Source organism: Mytilus edulis, chromosome 6 (genome assembly GCF_963676685.1).
Source record: "Mytilus edulis chromosome 6, xbMytEdul2.2, whole genome shotgun sequence".
NCBI lineage: Eukaryota > Metazoa > Mollusca > Bivalvia > Mytilida > Mytilidae > Mytilus > Mytilus edulis.
The window spans coordinates 31,213,269-31,235,340 of record NC_092349.1 but is presented as its reverse complement, the minus strand read 5'-3'; the positions used below and the strand labels follow the sequence as shown (position 1 = coordinate 31,235,340).

General features: G+C 30.5%; 2 protein-coding genes across 2 annotated transcripts in view; both read right to left on the bottom strand.

The window, feature by feature from the left end:
• Window positions 1–22,072, bottom strand: part of LOC139526342 (uncharacterized) — a 90,968-nt gene that overhangs the window by 36,582 nt on the left and 32,314 nt on the right. Inside the window, exons 11-13 of the mRNA XM_071321476.1 lie at window positions 19,052–19,153; window positions 17,136–17,237; window positions 10,613–10,717 (exon numbers count right to left, since the gene is read on the bottom strand). Coding sequence (XP_071177577.1) covers window positions 10,613–10,717; window positions 17,136–17,237; window positions 19,052–19,153 — 309 coding nt within the window. The remainder of the gene's footprint in view (window positions 1–10,612; window positions 10,718–17,135; window positions 17,238–19,051; window positions 19,154–22,072) is intronic.
• Window positions 10,640–22,072, bottom strand: part of LOC139527501 (ankyrin-1-like) — a 120,825-nt gene continuing 109,392 nt past the window's right edge. Inside the window, exon 22 of the mRNA XM_071322995.1 lies at window positions 10,640–10,748. The gene's annotated coding sequence lies outside the window, so the exon portion shown is untranslated. The remainder of the gene's footprint in view (window positions 10,749–22,072) is intronic.

The following is a 22,072-nucleotide window of genomic DNA, read 5'->3' as shown; positions in this document are numbered from 1 at the left end:
TCATAAATAAAAACATAAGACATACAGCCAAAGTATAAATAAAACATAAGACACACAGCTAAATCATAAATGAAAACATAAATAAAAACATAAGATTCACAGCAAAATCACCAATAAGAGCATAAGACACACAGCTAATTCATGAATTAAACATAAGACACAGCCAAATCATCAATGAAAAAATAAGACACAGCAAAATCACAAAAAAAAACATAAGACATACAGTCAAAGTATAAATAAAAACATAAGACATACAGTCAAAGTATAAATAAAAACATTTGACATACAGACAAATCATCAATGAAAACATTTGACATACAGCTAAATCATTGATAGAATGAATGAACAGTGCAATATCCTGTATAACCGATAAGCTAGAGTTTCAACTCAACGATAATGGGTAAGAGACATATTCAAATAAGATATAATTGTTACGAATTAAAAGAAATTCATGACCTCTGTGTACAGAACGTGTGGTTTTGAATTTTTTTTATATGATAAAATTTACAATTCATTTTCATAACGCATACTTGCTCAACTTTCATTCAATGAGTTATCATGGTTATTAGTTAGTTGAACAAACGATGCATGATTTTCTTTCATTTAATTTTTAAATAAACTGTTTGAATCCTCTCCATTTTTCGCGTACTGCATTAAAACACGAGTATGTCATTTGATTACGACACTTTTGTGAAAGGCACACAGTAATACAAAAGAAATAAAAACCTATAACTAGGCTGATCAACTTTAACCCTTTTTAATGTTATGTTCATTCTTTGTTCTGAATACATTTTAATATGACTTCGCAGTGAAATGGTATCTGTTTTGTTCTATGTCAGTTGTATATACATAATATAATACGAAATAAAAAGTAAAATAACAGTCCCTTATCAATTGGCAAAATCAAAAGCTTAAACACATCAAACGAATGAGAAACAACTGTCATATTCCTGACTTGGTATAAACATTTCCTAGTGAAGAAAATGGCGGATTAAACTTGGATTTACAGCTAGCTAACCCTCTCATTTGTATGATAGTCGCATTTTATTCTATTATGTTGACCACACTGTGTGGGCAAAACAAACAGACATAATAGGTAAAAAGGTCAAAAATAGGGGTATGACAGTCATAACTTTATGACGTCTGGGTAGCAGCTGTAAGCTCTTGGATACCGAATGAGTTGGGAAATGTATTTCTTATATTCAGGTACAGATGGTAAATTGCTACTAAAGTAAGGGGAAATTGATAATTTAAAAATTAAATCATCTCGTTTGCCATAGATTCTGGTACTATGATGACCGCGTATGTCAAATTCGAGGTATAAGTTAAACAAAAATAGTTTCAATATCTTTCTCTTTATATCGTTTTAATTTTAATTTTAAATAATAAAAAAATTTACTGAGTGACATTTAAAATAACTTATTGCGCAAACAATAATGCATTATTTTTTATAAAAAGGAAAAAAGGAAAAAATTATCAATTTTAAACAATCTGAACAACATTTTAGTATCTTATATCTTCTATACATTATATTTTGTAAGAAACAACCCATTCTGCTGTAGATAACTATGTAAATCAAATTTCGGTTCGTGATTACTATTAAAATAAATACAAAATAAAAAAAAATGCATTGTTATCGAACGTTTTTTATCTTTATATAATTCAACTCACCGACTAATGATTTAGTTATTGTTTTTTTTTATACCAAATTTGGGATTGAACTAATGAACGCCAACTCTCGCAGTGAATTTGTACAATCGATAAAATAAATAAAAAGGGATTTATAACAGGTAACTTTAAATATTTGAAAAGAATTAATATACATGTAGCAAAAAATCATAGGAAGAAAATAGCAAAAAGGAATTTAAAAATAATGGAACGATAACGAGAAATGTTTCTTTCTTTCTTTCGTTTTTTTTTATGTTTTTGTTTCGTTACGAGTAGATTATATTCATTAGTTTTTTTTTAGATTCAAGTAACATGAGTAAGTATTTTTAGTTTTTTCGCTACACAGACAATTATTTCATCAAATATCATGAATTAATCATCGTCTAGGGATATATATTTCACTTCCAACTTTCAAAAAAGGTCGATTATGTAAATATAAGACTCGTAGCAATCTATCTAATCAATATTTATTGGTGAAATTGCGGATTTCTACATATTTACATTTTAGTATTAAAGTTGAAGGTAGCTAATGAAAGAAAATAAATGTGGGATATACATCAATGATAGTAAGATAACTACATAAACTAATCACAAACACATACTTTAAATACATGGAAATCAATGATTACACTCTTAGATAGAGACATTTCGAAAAATTGAATAATAAGAACAGTTGGGACAAATATTTATGTGATATGATTTATGACACAATCACTTTTAAATATATAGCTGAGCATAAATTAGAAATATAAATGTTGGAATGTTTTGATAAATATAGATGTTGTGTGGTTCCAAATTCCAACACGATGTCAAGTAGCATATGACATCCTTTGAATTGTGATGTTTTTAACAACTGAGATGCGTCGGTACACGATAACCACGGTGGGTAGGGTTGTCCTGCGACAGAACGTTATGTGCTGGTGATTCGGTCCTGACTGGTACTGTTGGTCCTAATTATGTACTGGTGGGTTTGTTTACACTGTACCTAAACGGCAATCAAGGAACCGTTCTGTTACTTAATTTTTTTCTGATACATCCTAAGTACCATGAGAGGAATATTACAACAATTTTTTATTGCAAAAGTCGTGCAAAACGAAATTGTCCTGACGGCGTGCTGGTGATCAGGTAACACGTTCCTGGTTCTGTGCACCTATGCTTTATATTCTAGTTAAAAGTGGCAAATATTCAAGCTCATTGATGCAGAACATTTGTGTAATTGATAGAAAATATATCTAGCATATATTTGGTGGATATTTCATATGAGCAAAGTTGAATCTATTTTGTTTTAATTTGATTTTTAAGAGGGGGTGCAAGATAATTTTTGTTGAGGTGTTCTATGCATTTTTAAACGTTAAATGTTTTTACTGTTGTTTTGAAGAAATATGTTCCGTTAACTGTTATTGACTAATTAACTGTAACTGAATTCATAAAATTGACATTGTTGTGAACTGTTATTATTAAGAAAATCTTTTACCCCTGTTTATTTTTTTTTTAATTTTAATTTTGAATTTATTTTTTTCTGTTTTATAACCCCTTTTGTAGCCATGTGAATTACTAAATTTGCAAACTGCAATAGTATCAAAACAGCAAGATAATGAATAATAGAGATTGGCCATTTTTGTACTTATATACTAAGAGAAACTTCGTGCAAAGCATTATTAATTATAATGTCATTGCATGTAATAGAAAAGGGGGCTTTTGTGGCAAATAAAACATATATTTTTGTAGAAAATCCACAACATTTAATACAGACATTTTTGTTATGAAATTTAAAACATATATTACTCACTTGATTTTCTATGATGTGATAGTGTTTATCGTTTAAAAAAGTCCTAAACAATATTTAAGTTCCAAAACAAACTCGTGATCAGTCACTAAGGTCAAGAGCATCCTAGAATGTGTAATTGATTGGTCCATATTTATATTTGTTTTAACCAATATCTAAATTTATAATTTTGTTTTAAGGAAATTATTGCTAGCACTGAATGTAATATTGCTCTTATTAAGCTCCAAATTGCAAAACATGAGAGTACAAGGGGAAAGGCTATTTTCTATACACTTTCAATATATTTAGTATTGAATCAACATAAGGGTACATATACCTGAAGATAATTTAAAATACTGTTTACAGTTATCAATATTTTAAATTTACTGTTATCTGATTTGAGCAAAAACAAAATATTGACCTGGTAATGGAATCCCTCTTGCCCTCTTTTGAGATCAGACAATATGCATATGATTTGCAAGATTACGATCCTTTTGCATGACCCTCAAAATACGCTGTAAAATATCCAATACCTATTATAAAAAATATTATGTGGTATGTTTGCCAATGGAAAAATTTCTTTCAGAAACCAAATGAAGTGGATGTTAACAACTAAAAATCACCGTAGACCTTCAACAATGTCCCGGAAAATCCAAATGGAAAAGGTTTTAAAGGACAATTTTTCTTAAAAAAATGAGAATGGAAATGGGGAATGTGTCATAGAGACAACAACTCGACTCAAGAGCAGAAATCAGCTGACGGCCAGTAATGGGTCTTCAACACAGCGAGAAAATCCCGCACCCGGAGGTGGGCTTCAGATGACCCCTAAACAAAATGTATACTAGTTCAATGGACGTCACACTAAACGCCATAACATGTAAACTAAAATAATGAAAAACATACAAGACTATTACAAAGGCCAGGGGCTCCTAATTTTTTACAGGCGCAAACATGCGTATGGTTAAAACATGTGTCTTGAGATCTCAACCCTCTCCTATACATCTAGCCAACGTAGAATACACAAACATAAAGCAATACACACAGTAAACTCCGCTTAGAAGAAGTCCGAGTCTGTGTCAGAATAGGTAACTAAAGAAACTAAGCAAAATGAAAATGATACACGAATTAACAAGGGACTATTAGCAGTTACTCCCATGCCAGCTCCAGACCTCAATTAAACTGATTGTAAGATTATGTCTACATCATATGAAAATCAAGCACAACCGACGTTGATCACGGCAAACTATCATGTGAGTTTAGACAGTAATGTCAGTGTAGCCTAAGTATCCGAGATATTGTTTCTCTGATCAATACTGTAGATACATTTCTTTTCATTCAACCAAATGAATCTCAACCTTGTTTCTGCGCGTGAGAATCATGTGTCCTCAGCAGCTAAAATCAAAATCTTTGTAACAATTTAGTATTTACTAAAAGGTGGACAATAATTTTGCGGTTTTTTTTTAATAAGGGCGAGGGAGGTCACGGTCAAAATGCTTGGAATAGTTTTGAATTTCAAAAATTGTTGGTAAACAAACTGGAATGCAGTTTTAAAAGATGTACTTTAAAAGAAAAATGTATTTATTAGCTATCAAGCCTCATTTGCCTTATTGTCAACATATGAAAATCATTGTCTGATAGGTTGTCGTGGAAAGGAGGGGGGGGGGGGGGGTCGAAAGTAAAAAAAAACCAACACTAAACAAATGTTTAAATATTTCATGGAAGGGCAGAGTATGAAGTCTATGTGGTCTAGATAACAAAGATAACCCACACAAAAATAAAATATGATTTTTAAGATATGCATTATAAAGATGCAAAAGTAAAGTCTGTTGTAAAGGATTTTTAGGAGAAGTAAGTTAAAGTGAGTAAAATTAGAGTGAACGAAAATATCAATTTCAGTAAGAAATACCCTTTTTGTTAAATACTTGTAATTTAAGCTTTTATATTTTGTGTTTCAAACATACCTTATCTGAAGTTAGGGACGACATAAACAAATCAATGAAGGATAACAAACCTAATTCAAATAGTTTGGGGGTTGGGTTCAAAATTGCTGCAAGTTTTGTTTAATTGACATCGATTTTATATATATCCTTATTGGTCAATCAATTTTTCCCAAATTAAGTTAAGAGGCGGGTATTACTCTATTTATTTCACTTGACTGGGCGGAGTTTAACCGATTCGCTCACAATAAACCAGTCCATCTATAGATAGGTGTTTTAGGATAAACTCATAAATAGAGTGTCCAGCCATTGTTTTGTAAATTCATTTGATGACACTGATAGGTGATTAGAAATCAGTAATAATTATAACGGCAATCATCCTTATCAAACACATCTTCAAATAGACTGGCCTTATGCAAATTAAAACGTAAGCTCCGCCCGATCAGTTGAAATAACATTGGTAATAGGGGGGTCAGTGAAAAAACTATATGAATTAAGTTTTTTTTATCCTACATTGAACTTTTGGTGTCGTCATTTATAACTCGTAACAAAGGTATATCATAGTTTATGATGTGAATTATCAGTATTATTATGTTAACATCTAGCCATAGTATACATGTATATATATATAAAAAAAAATCGAATCTTAAGCCTGATATGATTTAATTTAAAAAAATGCTATCTTGTATTCAAAGAATTTGCAGTTTTGTTTTGTCTAAACAAATTGACACACAACATGAATATAGTATTGTGGAATTTGTTTAACTTAAAATGTTCGATGCATTGGTAACAATAAAATAAAAACTACTGAGTATCTTCCACATGCCCTTTATAATATCTGATGTTTATACATATGTTGTGAGCACAAGATTCACTGCACAGTTTTAAAGTTCTGCTAAACCAAAAAAATTAAATTTAAACTTAAGTTTTGCGAACATTGTATGATGAGTACCGATAAAGATTTTCATCTTAGACTAATTGAACATGGTTTATCTATTAGTTGAACATACGGATTTGAACTAGCTTTCAGTAGCTGCAAGTACTAGTGGTTCAATAATTTGTGTCTTTATGTTATTATTTTGTGTGCTCTTTAGGCGGGTTGTTGTCTCTTTGACATATTTCCCATTTCAATTCTTAGTTTTAAGTGTTGTGTTGTTACACATTTGTACCATTAAAAGAGAAAATGATGAGGGGTTGGTTGGTTTGAGATGGTGAGGGAATGTGGAGCGCAAACAAACATGTTTAAAAAAAGCTGTTACGACTGCCCAACAAAACCAGTGGTTGTCGATGGTTGCAATATGTCATATGTGTTTGGTTTCTTTTCAAAGATTTATTTTAAATCAGGCCGAACGTCTTCATGCTTTAATCGTTTCCTTTTCTATAGCTAGCATTCGTTATGGTTTTTGCTCGTTGTTGAAGGTCATACTGTGACTTGCAATTGTTCACATCTTGTTCCATTCTAGTCAGTTTTTATCAATCATGTATGATAAGCAAGTCTGAGTCATTTTTTTTTATTCAGTCGACATATTTTGGAGACAGTGTATATATTAAGGTAGAAATTAAAAGGAACCAGTAGTTAGATCGTCTTACCTCGTATATTCAATTGAAATAAACCAATTAAACGTTTATTGCTGTTATGAATGTCGCTTTACTTAAATCACGTTTTCATTTTAAGTTAGCATATTATGTAGAGAATAGTCAATTTAAGGGCATTGCATATCATAAATAAAACTGTTCTAATTATATTTATTTTCATCTGATATTGGACGGAAAATGTTGCCTTTATGTAATTTAAGTTACGATAACTAAATATTTGAAAACGCTTATCAAACAGCCAAATGGGTGAACAAAGGTGAAAAATATGATTCACAAATCCGATCGAATACAATATCTGCCCAATTTCATTGATTCTGTAACATTTGTTTTAAATAGGACCAAATCTTTACCAAAAATCACCAGCACCGTATCAGGACCACCTAGCACAGAATTATGACATGTCTAATAAATTGTGCAAGTTTTTCACAAAATATTTTTTTCGTGTGGATTTGAGTATAGAGAACGGACTCCAGGGGCATTTTTGTTTTATTTTTTCAGTTCTAGATTTTCTAAAAATGAGCACTTTTGTGTTACGCTTACTGAAACAGTTTAGAGGGTCACAATTTAAATTGTTTGCTTATGAACCGATAAGAAACCAAATTAAAAAATCTCAACGGTTTCCTTCCATTTTTTATGCGAGAAAACGTTAAAAATCATCATTTTCGTCTTTGTTCACTTATTTCAATGATCACCAGCACCAGTCAGGACCAAATCACCAGCACATAACGTTTTTCTAGGAGGACAACCTTACCCTACGTGATAACACTCGTTCACAAAACATCTTGTCACCTATCATTTTAATTCTACTTGAATTTTTGTTTTACTTATTTTTGTGTGTTTAACGTTCAGAGACAAATTGATGTAAAATGCATGATCTTGTAGTGCTAAATGTGGTTAATTATAAATATCTAGAAATACATAAGAAATAAGGAAAACTCAACATTACCTTTGTGCATTTCGTGGGTAACTCCATTTTGAAACAACGAAAACAATGATATTTTATCGACTATTTCTACTTGTTTTTCACTCATCATGTTATTTATTACTTTATTTCTAATTGTAATGCATCATAGATTGATTGCTGTTTGATTTACGTCCAGATGCAAATTAATTATAAACATTTTTTTGAAAGAGTAAACACTGTCTATCAGTAAAATATCAGAAAAGTGGAAAAAGAAACGCGACAGTTCGTGCATTGCGTGTTTTAAGACTCTATTTAAACAATAAAACAAACGTTAGAAAAGTGTTTTTTTCCGATTATTTATATGCATATATATGATCAGATATCATGCTGAGCTGTATGAACAATATATACAAAATAAGAAGAGTAAAAAAATATTACTTTGTATGATAATTTGTTGAATCATGTAGAAAATATTGGTATAAAGATGTTAGGTTCTACTTGTTAATATTAATTTAGTTTTGTCGGTACTTTCTAAGATTTTACTCATCAAGCCATAATTCTAAGTCTGTCTTATGCATATAGAAAATATTCATAAATGAGGATCTTGTGTTTGAATCATCAACATGTGCAAGTTCAGTGTATATAACGTGCGAATCCTGAAATATAATTTTTACTGTAACTGTCATGTATTTTAATGTATATTGATAAACAAACAGACGATAAATTCTGTTTTGGATTATCGCGACTACATACACCCAGGTGTCAATCTGAACACACATCTGTTAATATAACGAAAAGTTCGCAAACAAAGCGTGTGGAAGATTTAAAAGCAGGGCTCATGTTTTATTTTCAGAAAAAAGTACCTTTTAACATAGTAATTATTGTTGTATAACTTAAAAGGTTTTGTCATTCAGTTTTAGATTTAAATTTCATTATACTGCTAACGTTATGAGGGAGGTTCATGTTTTCTGTCAAGTAATGATACTAAACTTTCATTGTCACTGAAGGGGCGATTCATTTCTAATGTATATGCGATGCTATTTCATAGAAAGAAATTTATTGATTTTCTTCAGATAAAGTCTTAATTTTTGTTTTTTGTCCATGGATTTATGAGTTTTGAACAGCGGTATACTACTGTTGCTTTTATTTAATTCAGCCGACTCACTAACAAACTTAATAAATTCAGGATTTGATTATATATGATTACTTTATGATTACAAAAAATGAAGTGATGCATCAATGAATTCCGTAAAAATAGCATTTATTGCTTAAAAAAATCAGTTTTGTGTCTCTAATAATTTATCTGGATCTATATTAAGGGTCAAATTTATCCAGTTTTTCTGTTTCCGTTTATATCTGCATTACATCACCTACCGATGCAACTTTATCTGTGCGTATATCTTTGACAGAGTAGATCACACTGGGCCTACATATCACGCTTGGATGAACAAATATTCATGTATTTTATACTCCAGTATATTTTCGAATCATTTACACGTTAATAGTAAACTCACCGAAAATCTTTGAATATGCAATATATAAACACCTTAATACGGTCATATGATCTTCATGTGACTCTGATGTCGCATACCTCTCTGACCTTCATGTGACACTGACATTTTCCCTCAAGATAACAGTACTGAATTTCTCAGAAATTGAATTGCAATAAGGCGCTCCCGATTTGTGGGCTTCTCTTACTCCAGTAATTCATGTTTCACGTAAAACACATACAAAATTTAGATGTTTTTTAATTCTCATCATGAAGTGTTAGGAATGTCAAATAGTTAAGTGTTTATGCTTGCTTACAAAAAAAAACCCCAAAAGATTGGTAGAAACAGTATATTATGTTCTGATCGATTTTTATACCAATAAACGGTATAGAACTACATGTATTGTGGATACACAAAACGAACGTACATAAAAAAATCGACGAACGGTGTCAAACTCACACCCGGAATCAACAGTTACTGTACACTGTGTATATGCAAGTAAGCATCTACGATTAGTTTGCATAATAAATTGTATATATCATCAATATTAAAATCATTTAATGACTATTTTCTGTTTATGCATTTCAAATTATCATATAAAACAACATTGAAAATGAATCTCAACTCCAAAACTTCCACGTCACAAATGATAGCACTTACACTGATAATACGTCGCACTTGTAATTAAAATGAATTGCATTCAATAATTGATATAATAAAAATCGGCTGCTTCAATAGCACATTTGGTAACTATTATCTTGTTATTGCATATTGAAAAGTTATATTTAAATGAAATTGTGTAAAAATATAAATTGAAATAAATTATTTTGTATTTTCAAAAAGGAAACAAACGCATTTTCCCCCGTCATCCTTTATTCTACAATAGTAATACTCGCGAATGACAGTGAAAATGAACTATCTGAAATCGCACTTTGTATACACTGTAAGTTTATTCATTCTAATTGTTTATTGAAGAATAACACGAAGGTAATTGAACTAGACAAGTAAGGTCATCCAAGTATAAACAACTATCTGGAAGAAACAGACAAGTTGACCGATAGGCATATTTTATCATTCTTCTTGTTTTAATACATAGCTTATGCTTGACTCATCGATATTTTTAAGTATATTCGAGATTCTGATTATATTGGCAATACTCTGTGGACATTCAATTTGAATTTAATTTCCTATAATAAAGTATTATTACCGACTGCAAACTATTGGCTATTTTAGCAAATATAACACTTCATACCTTATTTTTTTCCGCTGGATCTATGGTTGTTCTTTCTAATAACAATTCGACTAATTCTAATAAACGTTCTCCTTGAACAGCTAAATGTAAAAGAGTGTCACCGTTCTGAAACAGAAAAGTTGAATAGTTCACAGTACTTACATGTATCTTACAATGTCTGCATAGAAGTCACTCCTTTGATAACTTCTTCTGCAACTTGATACAATTTAAGTTTATTATACAGGCACACTTATGAATACAAGTTTTACACCAGCAATTGAGGATTCATAAGTCGACCTGAAACCGACAACACCATAGAATAGAGATTAAAACGACAAAAAGACAGACAACTACCTACGACAAACTACAAAAAGAACTGAAAAATAAACAACACGAACCTCAAAAACTTTCCATTTGCCACATTAAACAACACCTTATTTACTGAAGACAGAAAACAATGAATATACACAATAAATCAGCAGTATGGCAATTTACTTTTCAATAAATGCTGTAAGTGCTATTTCAGATACTTCATTTTGAAAAAAAACAAACAATATAAAATGAACGAAAGGCTATTCATTATGAGTGCATATACAAATTTATGTTAAACTGTTTGCAAACGAACAAAAAAGACACGCTATATTTTTGACAAAACATACATCTTAAATAGAAATATTTGTAAACAAAATGTTGGGTTCAAAATACCAAAACATTTACTATGGCATTATATTTCTTCTGATTTTTGATATTTATAAACATTACCATGTTTAGAGTCTCGTCTGTACTCCATATTGTTTTACTTATCAGGTTATTTATATTTGTCATGGCAGATACAAAGGAAAAGAAAGCAACTAAGCTACATCATGTACATGATTGTCAAAATAAAAAAATAAATGGCATATGAAAGATATAAAGAGGATATGTCGATATCCATACTTTAACAATCTTTTGATTTGTCTGCATACCTTCTGTTTTTCCTTAACAAACCTATGTCTATTGGGAAGGTTGGAAATACCTGGAACACTATCTAGACATCAGACATGATGTTTCTCCTAGATGTATAACTTATAATAATTTACTTCAAGCTTAAGCTTATCAATGTACACACAAAAGTTACCTTTTAATTTTGATAATGAATTGAACATCATACATAAATCTTTACTGCTGCAATTTCAAATAACCTCAGTTGCTACATACGGTTAATAATCAATTATTGTAATACATGAGCATCAGGAATATATATAATGCACTGTTTTGCCCTAAGAAAACTACCACAGGGGTAAGAAACTTATTTATAACATAAGACTCAATCCCCAATAAATATCAAATGAATACCAACAAAATGTTATATAATTCCATTTATCTATCAAATGCTACAAAATGTAGCGTCCCCATTCGCCTAGGGTAGGATATTCTACCTTAAATAGCAATGTACGTGTAAGACATGAAAAGCCAACCAATACTATAAATGATCAATAAAAGCAGCTTTATTAAAACCTTATATTATTAGTTACGGTTATTAACTAGTATAACAAATTTGAATGTGTGTTAAATAAATTGCAGTTTGCGCAAAATAATCAAATAACAAAAACTGTCAAAATCAGCCTAAATATAGAACGTATGCACATAAATATGAAAGTAAAAAAAACCCAAATGGCATTATAGTTGACAAGTAGGATTTTAGATAATTCTTACAAGTTAAAAGGCTAAATATGGATTGAATAAGATGCAATAATGGCATCTAAACTAGGTAATTATGTTGTAGATATGAAGGATCAACCCGCAAAATAAGCAATTATGCCAAAGTGGAACTAAGTGTGACCAGTTTCGCTGTAAAATATTCGCCGATAAGGAATGACTGAAGGCTATATGTAAAAGTATTACTATAAATAATCGTGTAACAACACTGTCTATCATTAAGAAAAAAAAACTATTTATGTTCCAAGAAATGATATCAAATAGGATAGCATTCTCAAATTGCAACATCTTAAAGAATAAATGCGAAAAAAAAATCACAATAAATGTCTAACATTCATTTAACAATCCAATATATATATATATAATTCTTTTTTTTTGCAAATAGAATTAAACTACACACACAAACATTATAAACTTCTTTGTAAATGAGTACAATTTCTGTTTCCTTATTTATTACTTTACTTTGGGATCTTCTCCCTTTCCTCTGTTTTTAAATAGATGAGTTACAGTCCATATCTGACTGTATGCCTATTTGACAATAAAAAAAAATCACATGTTCTGCCTCAAATGGTCAGTTAAGAATTTTTGTCACAACAGTATTATTTGTAACCATATATCTCACACAGTTTTAACTAATATATGAACTAGAAAGTTAAAACAAAGTCATATTTGCAATAGTTGTATGAATGCAGAGACCAGTCTGATTTATAAATTCATAAATGTTATAGAGATGACTTATAACATCTGATTTTTGCATAACTTCCAAGCACAATTATTGGTTTCTATAGAGAACCCTTTAAAATCATAAAATCGTTGCATTTACAAGCTAAATTATTTGTTTTATGACCCAGGGGGTAGGTAATTTTCTCTGTTCCTCCCCCTTTGGGGACTCAAATTTCCTAAATTGTTCTGCTGTTTCTAGAAATATGGAATATTTAGTACATATTCAGGATATAACACACTATTGTCAGTTTTGTTGATATATTTTTTTACTTCCAGTTTGTATTTTTTTTTATGCCACGGTGACAAAAAAGCAGATTTAGGTGTTACGGCTTACTTTTGGGTTTATCAACAGGACAAAAACATCCCACTAATATTATTCAGGAAGTATTGATAAGTTTCTATGACTGCAAAGAGTAAATATGAGCACTTCTTAATAATTTAACTTATAAATAAGTATATATTATGAATTTATTTTGCATTCAGGCTTTTTAGTAAACTCTGCATACTGTAAACTGTGAATTTATGCTGAGTCATCATAATTAAGGCCCAGGATTTTATCGATCTTCATTTTTGAATTAATTTCATTAAAATCTGTGAGATAAACCAAATTTGATTAAATTATATTTGTTCTCTTATTTCACTCAATATAGGTTGCATTTCTGTAAATATTGACAATGTATTTTCCAATAGGAACTCCCTTTACGGCTTACACTGTATCACTTTTACTGTGAAGTTTTGAAAAAAAAATCATATCCCAAAAGGAAAGATCATATGCACTTCTTTTTTTGCAAAGGTCAAAATATAGAGCTGTGCAACATATTTTCAACGTTTATTTGCCCCAAACTTCTACGAATTTAAACTAACACTAAATTGCTTAACTACCCCCGCCTCGACTGTAGGGTTACCACATATTTCAATATCAACAATATTCAAATGTATATTTACTGGTAACATTCCCAAGTTATGTCTCTACGAGATGCAACCTATAGATCAGAACAGGGAACCAGTATGTAAACAAAATTTATTATCTATGAATATTTTAAATCTCCCCAAAAGAGGCGTGGTTTGAGAAAGAGCTGCATTTTCAAAGTGCAACCTTTAGCTTTAGCCTGTTGATGCTTCTTCACAAATCGGTTAAATGATTCCAACTAAATCAAATTTTGAATTTAGATTTCTTTTCTTTTTATGCCATCATTGTCCACTATTAACTGACTTCGGGAGACGCAGACGCTGTGAATACAATTCCATTATTTTTGGCTTCTGTACGTCCTTTTCCCCTCTGAAGTATTATGTTGACTGATAATTGGGTACTAATGATGAATGAACATTGAGTTTGATGGTTCTTACACAAAGGTTCAAATAGTACATTTTTCATATGAAACTCGCATGAGACTAACTACCGCAAAAAGAAATGTCGATTTGTAAGCATAGGAAGTGATAACATTCAACAAAACATGTTTAAACCTATGTTGAATATGCCAGAGAAAAGGAAACTTTTGACAAATATCTCACTTTTTGTTTTAGAAATTAACCAAATCATGAACAATTGAGACAATATTTGTTACTTTGATAAATAAGGTAGTGTATTCATTCTAGAATTGATAAATAAATATATTTAAATGAGCAAAAATTTGATGATTTCAGAAACAGCAACGTACATTAGCTGACAATTATGATCTTAATTCGGAGTAAAATCACAACACTAATTTTCCCCCAAAAAAACACAAAGTACTGCAAGTATTCATTGTACTCCATTTCAAAACATGACCTCTTCCTTTAATAACATTTTAGAAATAAAGCCAAAGTAGGCTCTTCAGACACAAAAAATGTATCAAGTACCAGCTTGTCCTCCTAAAAATCAATGGGTAATCTATTAATCTCTGCTGCATTGTTTTTATTGTAAGAAAAGAGGCAAATTATTTCAGATTGCAGGTATCAGTAAAATACGCTTACAAATTTGGAATAATTAAGAAAATGGCAGATACACTTTGAAGCTTTTGATACGGCGTGCCAAACAGTGTTATAGCGGTATACATTGCCACGATGGCACTGTATACTTCAAAAACATCGTCGCTTATGATTAAACTTTCAAAGGATATAACTTAAAACAATCACGGTTACTAAAAAACTTTCTTTCAACCAATCGATAAATCGTTTACTTTTGACACAAAATTATTTGGATTAATAAATTAGAATATTCTGCCTTTTTTATGAAGTTGCCTATATTTGTATTATGCTGTTAATTTCAAAGTAATAGGCATGTCTTTCTTTGACTATTTCAGTTAATATCACCATGTTGATCTAATCAATTCAATTCAACTAACAACAAAGGATACAACTGAACTGGATATGTAAGTTTTTTTTTTATCTGGATCACTCGAAATATGATTCACAAATTCATTATACAACTATTGCCAAACAAGAAGTGGCTTAATGACAGAATTAAAAATTGCCTATTCGCTGAAACTCAGCATTGATGAAAGTGTGTTTTTTCGGACGGAGGGACGGAGTAGAGTGGATAATAGACCTGTTTTAGCCTTAGACCAGGCTGATGATCTTTAATTTTCTTTGTAGTGTATTGAAGGCTATTCGTTTTGTCGTTTTTCATATTTTTGTTATAGCGTTGTAAATTTTATGCGTTGACATGTCACTTTGGTAATATTGCTTCTCTTTTTCAGCTATTATAATAAAGAAAATACGAAAAGTTTTTAAGCAGTCGAATGTTCCTAATGTAGAGTTGAATGGAAGTCATAGTTATGTATGTCCACACTGTGTGTTTAAATATTTTGCAAATTTTGTTCACATGAATTTAATGTGAAATAAGCATGAATTTTACGTTAATCGAGCTTATACCCGAAATTCACGTTAAATTTTTCAGGTGAAATTCACATGAATCGAGATTCTTTTTGTTTTAAAGAAATTAAAGTGAATTCAGCCTCAATCACACAAATTTAACAGGTTTGAGCTCATTAAAGTAAGTCAATTCTAAGCTAATACAAATTCTGTTTTGATATATATAAGCATGAAAAATATTCTTCTTGGTCTTGATCATGTGTTCATACTTGCATTCTATTTTACCTTCTTGTATCCAAAATTTTTTGGTCTTAAACAAAGAAGGCAAAAAACTGCATCAGAGGCTATAAATAATAAACAGGGCACTTTAGTTCTTTCCGAGAATTTTTTGTGTGCGAGTATCAATCCTTTTTTTGTGAATGATTTATGGACTGTGGTCATTTATAGAAGATGTTTGCACTGATGTATATTTGATTTGAGTTGATTTTTATAATGTATGTACAAGTCATATTGTGTGGTCATCAGTTTTAACACAAACCAATCACAAACGATTGAAACAAATTATTTTGTATTTTCAAAAAGGAAAAAAAAACGCATTTTTTCCAAACATCCTTTATTCTACAATAGTAATACTGGCGAATGACAGTGAAAATGAAATATCTGATTTTGCACTTTGTATACACTGTAAGTTTGTTCATTCTAATTGTTTTAAGAATAATAACACGAAGGGAATTTAACTAGACAAATAAGGTCTTCCAAGTAAAACAACTATCTTGAAGAAACAGACAAGTTGACCCGATATTCATACGTTATAATTCTTCTTGTTTTAATAAATAGCTTATGCTTTACCCATTGGTATTTTTAAGTATATTTGAGATTCTAATGCAACAACGTTTGTAACGTTCATTTTGATTGGATAACGTCATTTATTTACATGGCATCAATTGACAATTGATACTTTGGGACGTACGCGCAAGCGCAGACGGCATATGACAGATTTTAAATACATGTTTTAACGTCGTTTTCTGTCAGTTTCATTAGAATGGAGATAACAATATTGTATTTTAAGCTCCGACGGCATCAATTGGGAATTTGATGGTCGCAAATACCCGTTTACTGTCTCCGCTAACGCGTCGCTAGTAAACTTAATTTGCGACCATCAAATCCCCAATTGATGCCGTCGGAGCTTAAAATACAATACAGTTATCTCATAATTCTGATTATATTGACAATACTCTGTGGACATTCAGTTTGCATTGTCTTTCCTATAATAAAGTACTATTACCGACTGCAAACTGTTGGCTATTTTAGCAAATATAACACTTCATACCTTATTTTTTTCCGCTGGATCTATGGTTGTTCTTTCTAATAACAATTTGACTAATTCTATATTATGTCTTTGAACAGCTAAATGTAAAAGAGTGTCACCGTCCTGAACCAGAAAAGTTGAATAGTTCACAGTACTGACATGTATCTTACAATGTTTGCATAGAATTCACTCCTTTGATAACTTCTTCTGCAACTTGATACAATCTAAGTTTATTACACACGCACACTTATGAATACAAGTTTTACACCAGCAATTGTGGATTCAGAAGTCGATCTGAAACCGACAACAGAATAGACAAGAGAACAAAACGACAAAAAGACAGACAACTACCTACGACAAACTACAAAAAGAACTGAAAAAATAAACAACACGAACCTCAAAAATTCTCCATTTGCCACATTAAATAACACCTAATTCACTGAAGACAGAAAACAAAGAATATACACAATAAATCAGCAGTATGGCAATTTACTTTTCAATAAATGCTGTTAGTGCTGTTACAGATACTTTATGTAAAAAAAACCAAACAATATGAAATGAACGAAAGGCTATTTATTACAAATGCATACACAAATTTATGTCAAACTGTTTGCTAAAGAATAAAAAAAAAACACGCGTTATATATTGACAAAATATACATCTAAAATAGAAATATTAATATTGGTAAACAAACTGTTGGGTTCAAAATACCACAACATTTACTAAGGCATTCAATTTCTTCTGAATTTTGATATTTCTAAACATTGCAATGTTTGGAGTCTCGACTATACTCCTGATTTTTACTCATCAGGTTATTTATATTTTTCATGGCAGATACAAAGAAAAAGGAAAGCAACTAAGCTACATGATTGTGTTTATTCAAAATAAAATAAAAATAAATGGCATATGAAAGATATATATAGATTACGTCGATATCAATATGTTAACAATATTTTGATTTAGCTGCATAACTTCAGTTTTTCCTTAACACATTTATGTATATTAGGAAGGTTGGAACAGAAATTACCGGAAAATTTATCTGGACATCAGAAATGATATTTCTTCTGGATGTAAAACTTATAATTATTTTACTTCTCAATGTACGCACAGAAGATACCTTAAGTGAATTCAGCCTCAATCACACACATTTCACAGGTTTGCACTTATTATAGTAAGTCAATTTTAAGCTAACACAAATTCTGTTTTGATATATATAAGCATGAATACTATTCTTCTTGGTCTTGATCATGTGTTCATACTTGCATTCTATTTTACCTTCTTGTATCAAACATTTTTTGGTCAAAGAAGGCAAACAACTGCATCACAGGCTATAGATAATTACCAGGGCATTTTAATTCACTCCCAGAACTTTTTTGGTTGTGTGCGAGTCTCAATCCTTTTTTTGTGAATGATTTATTGAAGATGTTTGCACTGATGTATATTTCATTTGAGTTGAATTTTATCATGTATGTAAAAGTCATGATGTGTGGTCATCATTTTTTGACACAAACAAATCATAAACGATTGAAATAAATTATTTGTATTTTCAAAATCATCCTTTATTCTTCAGTAGCAATACTGGCGAATGCAGTGAAAATGAAATCTGATTTTGCACTTTGTATACACTGTAAGTTTATTCATTCTTATTGTTTTACGAGTAATAATACAAAGGGAATTTAACTAGACAAATAAGGTCATCCAAGTAAACACAGCTATCTGGAAAAAACAGACAAGTTGACCCGATATTTATACGTTATAATTCTTCTTGTTTTAATACATAGCTTATGCTTTACCCATTGGTATTTTTAAGTATATTCGAGATTCTGATTATATTGGCAATTCTCTGTGGACATTCAGTTTGAATTGTCTTTCCTATGATAAAGTAATATTACCCACTGCAAACTGTTGGCTATTTTAGCAAATATAACACTTCATACCTTATTTTTTTCCGCTGGATCTATGGTTGTTCTTTCTAATAACAATTTCACTAATTTTATATTTTGTCTTTGAACAGCTAAATGTAAAAGAGTGTCACCGTTCTGAAATAGAAAAGTTGAATAGTTCACAGTACTTACATGTATCTTAAAATGTTCGCATAGAAGTCACTCCTTTGATAACTTCTTCTGCAACTTGATACAATCTAAGTTTAGTGGATCTCAATGCTCGTCAACTTCGTACTTTATTTAGCTTTTTTAAAACTTTTTTGGATTCGAGCGTCACTGATTAGTCTTTTGTAAACGAAACGCCCGTTTCGCGTATATATAAAATGTAGTCCTGGTATCTATGACGAGATTGTTATTATACACTCACACTTATGAAAACAAGTTTTACACCAGCAATTGTGGCTTCATAAGTCGACATAAAACCGACAACACCATGGAAAAAAAACTACAAAAAGAATGAACAACACTAACCTCAAAAACTTTCAATTTGCCACATTAAATACCAGTTAATTTACTGAAGACAGAAAACAATGAATATACACAATAAATCAGCAGTAGGGCGATTTACTTTTCAATAAATGCTGTTAGTGCTGTTACAGATACTTTATTTTGAAAAAAAACCAAACAATATGAAATGAACGAAAGGCTATTTATTATGAATGTATATACAAATTCATGTTAAACTGTTTGCAAACGAATAAAAAAGACACGCTATATTGATTGATACAACATATATCTGAAATAGAAATATTGGTAAACAAAATGTTGGGTTCAAAATACCAAAACATTTACAATGACATTAGATTTCTTCGGAACTTTTATGTTTCTAAACATTGCAATATTTGGAGTCTCGTCTGTACTCCTTATTATTAGACTCATCAGGTTATTTATATTTTCCATGGCAGGTACAAAGAAAAAGGAAAGCAACTAAGCTACAGGATTGTATTCATTAAAAATGAAAATAATAAATCACATTTGAAAGATATATAAAGGATAAGTCGATATCCATATGTTAACAATATTTTGATTTAGCTGCATAGCTTCTGTTTTTCCTTAACAAACTTATGTTTATTAGGAAGGTTGGAACAGAAAATACCGGGTACTTTATCTGGACATCAGATATGATATTTCTTCTGGATGTATAACTTATAATTATTTTACTTCTCAATGTACACACAGAAGATACCTTTTAATTTTGATAATGAATTGAAATCATACATAACTCTCTACTGCTGAAATTTCAAATAACCTCAGTTTGCTTTATACGGTTAATAATCAATATGTGTTAAAAATGAGCATCAGGAATATTTGGGATAATTATTTTTGTTACAAACTTTGACACATGACTTTTTGAAGAAATTCAAAAAAAACTTTTAAAATTAGAAACCAAATGTTAAAAGAACATTTGAAAGTCTTTCTCATATTTTGATAAGAAAATATTCACTTTTGGTTTAATATTTTAAATCTGGTGTCAGATAATAGAAAAATTTTTGACTGTTTTCCCAATAAATATGTTTCATGTTTACTTTCGCTCAAATGAAGGTAGAAAAGTGCTTCCAGTTTGCAGAATGTCACTTCTGGTGTAATTTGAACCTGATTACACAATGACTCCAAAAAATAATTTAAAGTGCTTTAACATCTGGTTACTTCTGGTTTATAAAAGTTCTTATTTGGTTGACTTTCTTCAAGATAATATTTCTGCAACCCGATTCAAAAGACCCTTTGACTCAAATATGTACCAAAAAGTACCAAAAATTCCAAACGCCATAGAAATTTCAAAACGGAAAGTCAAAAAGCTCAACCATACCAAACACTGTAATATTAAGTTACAGCGAATGTGTAAATTTCAAAAGTCAAACTAAACTTTGACCTTGACTTCAATTTCATGTTCATAAGACAAAGACTTTAAATCAAGAGACTTATATATTGTTAATAGGTTATATCACCATACTCGTAATCTTTAACATAAGGGGGTGGGGGAATAACTCTCATATGGAGTATTCGGATAGCTTCAGTCCAATGTTCCTCTTCATCCTGAAGATATAGCGACCAACGAAGGTTTTTGCACCCCTAGCGATATATTTTGATATGGAAATATTAAGACAGTCGGTTTAAAAGTTCATTGCTAGTTTCAAATGTTTGCTGACTCCAAAAAATATATGGTTTCTATACCATTTTGTTTGAAATAAGGTTGATATTTTGTTATTTCCGGTTGGAAAAATGTCACTTCCGGTATTTTTTAAAAGTTTTATTAAAACTCCTTTCAAAACGATTTTATTCTATATTTTTTCAAATGCAATAAGTACGAAAAATAGCGACTTTCGGTTTGCCCTTTGTCACTTCTATCTTTTTTCAAGGTGATATGACTTGCTACCTAATGCACTAATTGATATGGCTTTCTGATGCATAAATATGAATTTAAAGCAAAGGTCAAATTCTACAAAGTTAAATTGACTTATGACCTCGAACCTTACTTCCGGTTTGAAAACACGTCACTACCGGTATCATTTCATAGTTTACTTGACACTGAATCCAACAATATATGGTTTTATATAGTTATTCATCAAATACGTATAAAACAAGGCTACATCAGCTTTTCACAAGGTCATTTCAGGTTGGCTTTTTCAAGGTCGTTGGCTTGCAATCTAATGCAAAAAAGACCCAAGGTCATCAAATCAAAATACCCTAAGTACATGTATATGGTAAATGAGTTATATCATCACACGCGTTATTGATTGATATACGGATTCAAATTCCAACATTTGTACAATGACATATTCCATCCTTTGCATTTTGATGTTTCTAAAATCAGAGTTTAGTAGGTACTCCCTTACTTTTGACTCGTCAATTACTCATCATGTCATTAATCATTGTCAAGCAGAAAGATTGATCGATTGGTTGGCATTGTTTTTTTGTGCATTGGTTAATTGATGTAAATACACATTACTTTGAAGGGCTGACTACAGTAAATCAAGAACATAAGAAAAATAGTAAACATTGCAATTTGTGCATTTT